This window comes from Gossypium arboreum, chromosome 1, assembly GCF_025698485.1.
Source record: "Gossypium arboreum isolate Shixiya-1 chromosome 1, ASM2569848v2, whole genome shotgun sequence".
Classification (NCBI taxonomy): domain Eukaryota; kingdom Viridiplantae; phylum Streptophyta; class Magnoliopsida; order Malvales; family Malvaceae; genus Gossypium; species Gossypium arboreum.
The window spans coordinates 84798699-84809144 of NC_069070.1; the positions used below are offsets into that span (position 1 = coordinate 84798699).

Sequence of the window (10446 nt, forward strand, 5' to 3'; positions counted from 1 at the left end):
AGTATTTGTGAAATTATAATTTATATGATATTTGAGCATTGGTATTGAATTTAATTGAGTTAGTAATTAATCAATTTTAATTATGAACTGTTATATTCGGTTTATATGTTATTGTAAGAAATTAAGGTAAGTATTAGTAATTGTTATTGAATTGAATTTATATGGATATATGTGGTTGATATGAAAATTGAATATTAGATGCATGTTATATTTGAAAATATATTGATTGGGAATGTGATGAAATTAATTATGAATATTTTATTATTGTGAAATTTAAATATTTGTTATTGGAAGGTAAAGTGAATTGTATTGATTTGAGAATATATGTGATTAATTGAAATGTGTATTGGTCGAAAAAAAATTGAAAGAGAAATTGAAAACCCTATTAACAGTATTCGGGCTAAATCGGATATAGTTGGCATGCCATAGGTTGGAAGTGTACAGAGATACTTCGACCATGGGTCGATGAGGCACTAATAGTGTTGTATTGTTACTTCGACTTTGTGTCGATGAGGCACTTCGTGTGTCATACTATTACTGTTACTTCGATTTAATCCAGTGAGGTACTATGTACCGTACTGCTACTATTTTCTTCGGCAACGTTGATGAGGCACAATGTGTCGTACTGGTGTGTTTGGTTGGATCTGTGTATTCGTCCAGGTCCGAGTCATGTTAATAGGGGTAAATAAAGGTATTGAATAACTGACTGCTACTGAATAATTAACTGTTACTGAATAAATGACTATTACTGAATAAATGACTGCTACTGAATAAATGACTGTTACTGAATAAATGACTGTTACTGAATAACTGACTATTACTGAATAATTGATCGTTACTGAATGATATTGATAAAGTGATTAATATTGAAAATATTAACTATTATTGGAATGAATGAGTACAAAATATTGATTGACAAGTGAATTGTTGAATAATATTTATTGAAATTGAACAATGAACTAAAGTATGAATAAGGCACATGAATTAAGTATCTTTGAATTGGATATGAATGAAGAATATTATTGTTTTTAAATGATTTGTGAATTTATTTTGAAAATCTAATCGGGGGTAATAGATGATAAAGATTGAATGAGTTATAAAGAATTTATCCATGAAATGAATAATTAAATATTTATGATCATTATATGATTTTAAGTGTATGTTTTGTTATTAGGTGTTCAGATTATAGAAATACCACTGAGTTCATACTCAGCGTATGGTTTGTTTCCGTGCGCGAGATAAGTTAAAGTCAGATCATTGAATCAGCATCCCAAGCCGATCCCAAACTTTAAGTGGAGAAATATGTTCATTACTGGTAATGGCATGTACCTAAGATGTCAAAAATGGTTATTTTGGAATGTTATTGTAAATGTTGTTATAAATGATAATGGTTGAGTACACAGCTTAATTAAGTTTGGTATAAAGATGCAAATTTGGGAATAATTATAAATAGGTTGTGGTACCAATGAAGGTTAATTGGCTAGACACTTAAGATGGTCGATTTAATATGTTTAGATGTGTTTGATTGTAATTTGAGTAAGTTAAAAGATTAGAAATTATGTTGTCTATGGTTTATGATTTGCAAGGTTGGCAAACTTGAATTGTAAGACTCATTTTGAGTCCACACGGCCTGGCACACGGGTGTGTGTCTTGGCCTTGTGAAACTAATTTGTTCATAAGTAATAAGTCAGAGAGTTACATGGGTAAAGGACACGGGCGTGTCCCCTAAACCACACTAGCATGTGGATACTGTTCGATAAGAAAATTTTAAAATTTTGAGGAAAATTCGTAGCGATTTAAATTAGTCCCGAATTAATTTTACTGTTCATATTGGACTTAGAGGGCCTATTAGAGGGATGATACATTAAATTTAGGATAAGTGTAAACAATTATATTGAATAATGTCCGAAATTGAACTGTATTAATTGGTAATGCCCCGTAATCCTGTTCCGGTGACGGATAAGGGTTAGGGGGTGTTACATTTGGCGATTAGGCAAAAGTACGAATGGTAAGTATTTGGAATCATTACTTGTAGATACGATTCATAGAGTTAATTGGGAGCTCAGAAATACCCTTCATTAACTTGTATGATATGTGATAATGTGATGTGGTGTGTGAACTATAATATGTTGATATGATATGAGAAATTTGCTTAAGATAGTATTTGTGGAATATGTTGATTGTGGGCATGGAATACATGCCGAATGATAGTGATAATGTTGTGTTAATAATGTAAATATGTAGTGAAACTGTGCAAGAAATCTACAAGTCATTATGTGGTTTATTGTGGATACTTTCGCATTGTGACTTTATGAGGCCGATGGATATAGTTGGTGTAACGCCCCAAAATTTATGTTTCTGATTTTACGATTAATTAACACAACTGTGTATCTATTTCAGTGGTTAAGTGTTTTGGGTGTGTGTGTGAGGTTCCAAGTTCAAGTCTTAGCTTTGGAAAATTTTGGCATTTTCTTGAATTAAGCTTTAACTTCTAGTCAACAGGCTTGTATTAAACTATTTGTAATTTCTTATCAGAATGGGCCTCCTGGTCTGGTGGTTAAGATGTGTGTTGGTGTGTGGGAGGTCTGGAGTTCGAATCCCTACGCGAGCAAGAGAGTTTATTTTTGTTCGATGGTCTGTTAGAATTTCAATTGGACCGAAATTCTGAGTAGTGGAGATAATCAAGGGATTTGGGGGAGAAAGTTATCAGTTTTCATTTTTGTTTCTCCAAAACTTTTTACGTTCCCTTCTTCCATCTTTCTCTGTCGAAATTCTCCTAAAATTCTCCATTTTTCTTTTTGTCATCTTCCCTTTCTTGAGTAATTCTCCTAAAATTCTCCATTTTTATTTTTATCCCTTTCCCTTTCTTGATTATTGATTTTCTCTTGCATCAAGGAGTGCGTTGGTGCGGTTTCGGTAAGTTGTTTTGGTGCCTTGAAGTTATGGTTTTTAATATGAAAATTGGTTTTTGTTTTACTAATTGTTTTAACAGTCAAAAATCTGGTGTGAGAGGCTATTCTAGTGTCGAATCGTAGTGGAAATTGTTTGTGGTTCTCAAGGTAAGGGTTTTATGCTCGAAAAGTGTCTAATTCATTTTGGCGTTTTGGCTCAATTCGATCGTTTAAGGGATTAATCGAGTAAAACGTGTTTGATTATAGGTTTGGGTTTGTTTGGGAGTGATTACACATCGAAGTTAAACCAGGTGTGTACCCGGAAACACAGAAAATGAAAATCGACGAAAGTTAAAAAATGAAACTGTAGACGCCACACGGGCATGTGGTCGCCCGTATGGTAGGCCGTGTGGCAGAACACGGGCATTTGATCGATGAACTAAGCTATGTGCTCATGACACGGCCGTGTGAGGACAGGTGAGGCCGTGTGGGAGACACAGGCTTAACCAATTGGGCCATGTGGGCTACACAGGCGTGTAGGCCCACACGGGCATGTGGAATTCTGGGCCAGGCCATCTAATCCACTCGGCTAAGGCCAACGGGCAAGCCACATGGGCGTTTGAGCCCAATTTTCTAAAATACTCTGAATGGTTGCTCGAGTAGCCCAAGTCGACTTGGACCTACTGTTAGGTCGGTGAGAGTTACTTTACCCCTAATTTCGTGATTTGATTATGTTATATACGTGCCTTAGCATGCACACCAATTTGTATGTACGATCTGTTAATTGCATATTTGTATGTCATGTATTGTATGCTGCATTACATCGGGGTTAGGTTAATGTATATGGAGGAAGTGTTCTGAAAGGCTCCTGAGCCTGATTTCTGGCATTACAGCTGCAATCATCTGATTATGTGCCACACTCGGTACAGTATAGTGTGTGGGGATGGGTGGGTCGATTTTATCCCCACATGGTGTGTAGGGTTGGACGAATTTGGTGTGTAGAGGCTGGTGGGTAGGACTCTGTTTAATCTATTATGTTCTGCATACCGTATCTTGGATGGGCCAAGGCCCTAATACATATGTCTGATTCTGCATCTAAGTTGGCCAAGGCCTACACTGATTTCTGTAAGGGGCTCCGGCCCACACTAATTCTGATTATGATCAGATGAATGGCTGTATGCATGTTTTTCTGTGGGGATTTCACAATGAGTTGTAAAAACTCACCCTTTTTCTTTTTGATCTGTGTAGGTAATCCCCAGACTTGATGGATCAATGAGGCGTAGGACTCGTGGGTGGCCACACGTAAATATTTAAACTATTTTTCTGATTACATCCATTTTTTAATTATTTATTTAGTGTTTTTAATATAATTCTAGACTTGGACTGTTTAGTTTTCATTCGGGACTTATTACGGTTTTGTGATTATTTAAACTGCAACACATCAAAACATGGTTTTCCTAAAGACTAAGGTTTTCGTAAATAAAAATGATTTTACTTAAAATTAATTATTTGGGTTTCAAAAGCTTTCGCATAAAAGAGATGGTTTGAATCAAATCAATTAGAACTCAAATTCCCGAACCAAGTAAAAGCTAATAAATGGAACGATTTGAAGGTCAATACATTTTTCTAAAACACTCTCAAGTGACTTCGCCAGATCCGACCATAACGTCTAGGCCGGGTTTGGGGTGTTACATTTAGTGATATCAGAGTCAGGTTATAAAACTCGACTGTGGATTTGGGTTTTAAAGAAATTATTTGTAAATAATTTGAAATATTTTTAGAAAAAAAGTATGTGGCACACTGAGTCTCCGATGCCGATCCTGTAAGTTTCTAAAACTCTGTTTAAAATTGTCTGAAAATATGATTAGAATATTCTAAAAACTACTTTAGGTAGTATACCACACTGAAAACACTTTAGGAAGTGTAAACTGAAAACTATAGTGAGACTACGAATCGCGAAAACAAACTCTAAACTTCTGATAATGTTCTGCATAAAATATATGTTAATAACTATTGGAACTGTAACTAAGCGTAAAACTATTAATACAGATAAATTCTGAAATTTATGATGAGCACACATGGTACTCGTGGACAGGGTACTAGAGGCCGTGGTAGAGGCCGTAGAAGGGCTCGAGTCGAGTCCTTGGTATCTGACACTATTCTAAATCTGTATACTAGATAGACGCCGATATCACCTATGACAGAGATTGGGTCTTGGTCTCATGATCGTGCGGCTGGGGACGACGCACTGTCTCAGGCCATGCTACTGATTTTAGAGAGGGTCGCTGGGCCCAACACTGGATCTGGGGCCGCGGGTCGGTTACGGAACGACTCTGGTCCAATGGAGCTGAGTTATCAAGGGGTGTCGCTGGAATTGCCCCTAACGTGGCCAAGTATTAGATAGAGGCCACGGAGAGAATTATAGACGACCTGGATGTTACTACTGAACAGAAGCCTAAGGAGGCTGTTTCTCTGTTACGTGATGAGGCATACCAGTGGTGGCTCACGGTAAAGGAGGGCACTCAGCCCGACTGATTGACCTTGGATTATTTTAAGACTACGTTTCAAGGTAAGTATGTAAGGGCCAGCTACATTGATGCCAAGAGGCATGAGTTCCTTAATATCATCAAGGGAGACCGTTCAGTGGCCGAGTATGAGGCCAAGTTCTTGAGATTGAGCCGTTGTGCACGGGGCATGGTGGCGACTGAATATGAGCATTTTGTCCTGTTTGAGGGTGGTTTCAGGGATAGTTTGCGAGTTCTAATAGCTCCACAGAAGGAGCGTGATTCTCTATTCTAGTTGAGAAGGCGAAGATCGCCGAAGAGGTTAAGCATGCTGAGTACCAAAACTGAGAGAAAGGAAAGGCTAAGAGGGATTTAGAGTCCTCAAATTCTGGGATAAGGCCTAAGAAAAAGGTCAGATCTGATGGGCCAGTGAGAGTTGGGCCTCTTGCTACACCTTCTAAGGTGGCGCTCTGTGGACACTATTAAACGACATCCAGACGAGTGTTGGAGGACTACTAGGGAAAGCTTGAGGTGTGGGTCGATTGAGCACCGTATTCAGAATTATCTATTGAAGACCGCGTAGATGCAAGCTACGGCACTGCATCTTCTTGCACCACCGAGGGTAGTTTAGCGACCACCTAGGGCCGAGGTCGAACCAAGGGTGGTATTGGTATGGTAGAGGCGATTGCACCGGACAAAGGTACTGGATCGACTGAGGCGAGACAGCCTGTACTGGTTTATGCATTACATCGCCGTGAGGATCGAGATGCTCCAAACGTCATTGCAGGTACGTTTTTAATTTATAATGTACCTTATCTTGCATTGATAGACATAGGCTCTACACACTCCTACATTACTAGCACTGTGTCTGAAACTTTAGGAATTTTAGTTGAGAATACCGATAGTGAGGTGACTATGTTGAGCCCATTGGGACAATCTGTCCGAGTTATTAGGTTGTATAGAGTCATTCCGTTAAAGGTTCAAGGGACAGTATTTCTAGCTGATCTAATGGAGCTTCCATTTGGGGAGTTTGATTCGATATTGAGGATGGATTGGCTGGTAAAGTACCGAGTAAGTCTGGATTGTACGACGAAGAGAGTCGTCTTAAGAACCGAGAAGGATACTGAGGTAGTTGTGATTGGGAAGCGTTGAAATTATTTGACTAATGTGATTCCTACGCTGCTAGAGGAAAAGTTTGTTTGGAAAGGATGTGAGGCATTCTTAGCCTACATTAGTGTTTCTGATTCTAGGGACTCTTCGGTTGAAGACATCGGAACCGTGAGTGACTCTCTAGATGTGTTTCCTGAGGAACTATCGGGTTTTCCTCCAAGCCAAGAGGTGGAGTTTGAGATTGAGTTGATCTCTGGTACAGCTCTAGTGTCTATCGCGCCCTATCGAGTGGCACCGAAAGAGATGACGGAACTTAAGGCTTAGATTCAGGAGTTGTTAGATCGCGGGTTCATTCTCTCCAGTGTGTCTGCATAGGGAGCACCTATTCTATTTGTGAAAAAGAAAGATGGGACAATGTGGATGTGTATCGATTATTGCAGCTGAACAAGCTAACAATTAAGAATAAGTACCTACTTCCAAGGATTGATGATTTATTCGACTAGTTTAGAGGGACTTCTATGTTCTCCAAGATTGACTTGCGTTATGGGTTTCATCATTTCAGGGTAAAGAAAGCTGACGTGCATAAACGGTATTTAGGACTCGTTATGGTCATTATGAGTTCTTAGTGATGCTCTTTGGGTTGACTAATGCACTAGTGGAATTTATGGACTTAATGAACCGAGTGTTCTAGCCCTATTTGGATCAGTTTGCGGTGGTGTTAATCGATGATATTTTGGTGGATTCTAAGTCTGAGGTTGAGCACGATGGGTATCTGAGAGTGGTATTGCAAATTCTGCAAGAGAAATAGCTGTATGCGAAGTTTAGGAAGTGTGAGTTCAGGCTCCGAAAAGTAACATTCTTGGGACATGTGGTTTCGGCTAAGGGGATTCATGTTGATCCTCGTAAGATTGAGGCTATGTTGAGTTGGCCGAAGAATATGTTTGAAATCCGCAACTTTCTAGGGCTGGCATGATATTATCAATGATTCATAAAGGGGTTATCCTTGATCGTAGCTCTGTTGACTAAGCTTCTACGTAAGGGAGTTCCTTTCGATTGGACTGATCCACAGCAGGAAAGTTTTGATAAGCTTAAGACAGTTCTAACTCAAGCTCCTATTCTGATACAGCCTAAGCCTGATAGGGACTTCGTGGACTACAATGATGAGTCGCTTGTGGGTCAAGGTTGTGTTCTGATGCAAGACAGAAAGGTAGTTGCTTATGCGTCTCGATAGCTCAAGACTCATGAGGTTAATTATCCGATGTATGATTTGGAGTTGGCAGCGGTAGTCTTCGCTCTAAAAATCTGGAGGCATTATCTGTATGGTAAAAAGCGTACTATCTACATTGATCACAAAAGCCTCAAGTATCTCCTCACTCATAAGGAGTTGAACCTTAGGCAGCGTCGATGGGTTGAACTTTTTAAGGATTACAACTACACTATCGAGTATCATCTTGGTAAGGCCAATGTGGTGGCCGATGCATTAAGCTGTAGGGCTATGACTGATCTAATAGCGATGTTCGCTGAACTTAGTCTCTTCAATGATAGGAGTCTGTTGGCAGAACTTCAGGTTAGACCGACATGGATTGATCAGATCAGAGATAAACAGATAAGGGACAAGTCTCTCGAGTTGCATTTCCGTCAGGCTAAAAGTGGTGTTACTACAGATTTTGGGATTAATAAGGATGGGGTATTGTGTTTCCACGGTCAGATTTGTGTATCAAATGATGGGGACTTGAAGCAGTCTATTCTGAGCGAAGCGCATAGTAGCCATTATGCTATACATCCCGGTGCGAACAAGATGTACCGAGATCTGCGAGAATTATACTGGTGGCCAGGGTTGAAGTGTGAAGTTACTGACTTCGTTGCTCGCTGCTTCACTTGTCAGCAGGTTAAAGCTGAACATCAGTTACCTTTGCATTTGCTGCAGCCGATTAAGATACCGTTATGAAAATGAGAGCGAGTAATGATGGATTTCGTTAGTGGGTTCCCTCTAACACCCACTAAAAAGGATTCTGTCTGGGTCATCGTGGATTGATTAACCAAATCTGTGAACTTCATTCTAGTCAAGACAGTCTTCTCTCTGCAAAAATTGGCTAAGCACTACATATCTGAAATAATGAAACTTCATGGGGTACCCGTGTCGATCATCTCTAATAGGGATCCATATTTCACGTCTTCATTCTAGAAGAAGCTTCATGAGGCTCTAGGTTTAAGGTTAAACTTCAATACTACTTTCCATCCTCAGACAGACGGTCAATCGAAGAGGGTGATTCAGATACTGGAGGACATGTTGATGAGCTGTGTCATATATTTTCGAGGCAGTTGGGAGGAGTAATTGCCATTGGCGGAGTTGGCCTACAATAACAGCTTCTAGTCTAGCATCCAGATGGCACCCTACTAGGCACTGTATGGTCGTAAATGTTGTACTCCTTTATGTTGGACTGAGTTGGGTGAGCGACGTGTTCTGGGGCCGGAGTTGGTTTCGAAAACTGCAAATAAGGTTCGACTGATTAGGGATCGACTGAAAGCAACTTATGACAGGCAGAAGTCTTATGCTGATCTAAAGAAACGTGAGATAGAGTATTCAGTAGGAGACTTCGTTTTTCTCAAGGCCTCGCCATGGAAGAAGATTCTGAGGTTCAGCCGCAAGGGCAAGCTGAGCCCTCGGCTTATTGGACCGTATCAGATTTTGTGACGAGTAAGACCAGTCGCATATTAGTTGGAGCTACCTCCGGAGTTAGATCGCATTTATGATGTTTTCCACGTATCAATGTTGAGGTGTTATCGCTCTGATCCCACGCACGTTGTTCCAATTAAAGAGATTGAGGTTAGGCCAAATCTGAGCTTCGAGGAGGAGCTGGTTCAGATTCTGGATCGCGACGTTAAGGTTCTGAGAAGGAAATCTATTCCTTTAGTAAAGGTGTTATAGCAGAAGGCTACGTCGGAGCCTAAAGATGCAATGCATCAATAGTATCCTCATCTGTTCTGATCAGGTAAATTTTGAGGCCGAAATTTTCTTTTGGGGGGCTAGAATTGTAATGCCCCAAATTTTATGTTTTTGATTTTGTGATTAATTGAAACAACTGTGTATATGCTTCAATGGTTAAGTGTTTTGGGTGTGTGTGTGAGGTCCCAAGTTCAAGCCTTAGTTTTGGAAAATTTTAGCCTTTTTTTCCTGAATTTAGCCTTAAGTTTTAGTTAACAGGCTTGTATTAAACTATCTGTAATTTTTTATCAGAATGGGCCTGCTGGCGTGTGGAAGGTTTGGAGTTCGAATCCCTGTACGAGCAAGAGAGTTTATTTTTGTTTGATGGCCTGTCAGAATTTCAATTGGATCGAAATTTTGAGTAGTGGAGATAATCAAGGGATTTGGGGAAAAAGTTATCAGTTTTCATTTTTGTTTCTCTAAAACCTTTTACGTTCCCTTCTTCCATCTTTCTCTACCGAAATTCTCTTAAAATTCTCCATTTTTCTTTTTATCCTTTTCAATTTCTTGAGCATTGATTTTCTCTTGCGTCGAGGAGGGCGTTGGTGCAATTTCGGTAAGTGGTTTTGGTGTCTGGAAGTTAAGGTTTTTAAGATGATAATTGGGTTTTTTTTTGTTAAATGTTTTGACAGTCGAAAATCTGGTGTGAGAGGATGTTCTAGTGCCGAATCATAGTGGGAAGTGGTCGTAGTTCGCAAGGTAAAGGTTTTATGCTCAGAAAGTGTCTAATTCGTTTTAGGGTTTTGGTTCAATTCAATCATTTAAGGGATTAAATGAGTAAAACATGTTTGAATATAGGTTTGAGTTTGCTCGGGAGTGATTACACATCAAAGTTGAACCAGGTGTGTACCCGGAAACACAGAAAACGAGAATCGGTGAAAGTAGAAAAAAAACTGTCGATACCACATGGGCATGTGATCGCTCGTGTGGTAGGCCATGTGGCAGCACACGGGTG

At 39.5% G+C, this 10446-nt stretch overlaps 2 protein-coding genes across 2 annotated transcripts; both read left to right on the plus strand.

The window, feature by feature from the left end:
• Positions 1-6067: 6067 nt before the first annotated feature.
• On the plus strand, positions 6068-6829 carry LOC108450878 (uncharacterized). The gene is made up of 3 exons (XM_017748645.2): positions 6068-6182; positions 6276-6523; positions 6584-6829. The coding sequence occupies exons 1-3, from the start codon at positions 6068-6070 to the stop codon at positions 6827-6829; spliced, it is 609 nt and encodes a 202-aa protein (XP_017604134.2).
• Positions 6830-8000: 1171 nt separating this feature from the next.
• LOC128280510 (uncharacterized) lies at positions 8001-9200 on the plus strand. The gene is made up of 3 exons (XM_053018686.1): positions 8001-8446; positions 8713-8836; positions 8952-9200. The coding sequence occupies exons 1-3, from the start codon at positions 8001-8003 to the stop codon at positions 9198-9200; spliced, it is 819 nt and encodes a 272-aa protein (XP_052874646.1).
• Positions 9201-10446: the final 1246 nt, after the last annotated feature.

Excerpts from the sequence above, each read along its gene's own strand:
- LOC108450878 (XM_017748645.2), top strand. The coding sequence starts at position 6,068 with ATGGTAGAGGCGATTGCACCGGACAAAGGTACTGGATCGACTGAGGCG. Across the intron at positions 6,183-6,275 it reads TGCTCCAAACGTCATTGCAG|GAATTTTAGTTGAGAATACC; the intron begins GTACGTTTTTAA and ends CTGAAACTTTAG. Across the intron at positions 6,524-6,583 it reads GAACCGAGAAGGATACTGAG|GAAAAGTTTGTTTGGAAAGG; the intron begins GTAGTTGTGATT and ends ACGCTGCTAGAG.
- LOC128280510 (XM_053018686.1), top strand. The coding sequence starts at position 8,001 with ATGACTGATCTAATAGCGATGTTCGCTGAACTTAGTCTCTTCAATGAT. Across the intron at positions 8,447-8,712 it reads CTGCAGCCGATTAAGATACC|GTTTAAGGTTAAACTTCAAT; the intron begins GTTATGAAAATG and ends ATGAGGCTCTAG. Across the intron at positions 8,837-8,951 it reads TTTCGAGGCAGTTGGGAGGA|TTGGGTGAGCGACGTGTTCT; the intron begins GTAATTGCCATT and ends TGTTGGACTGAG.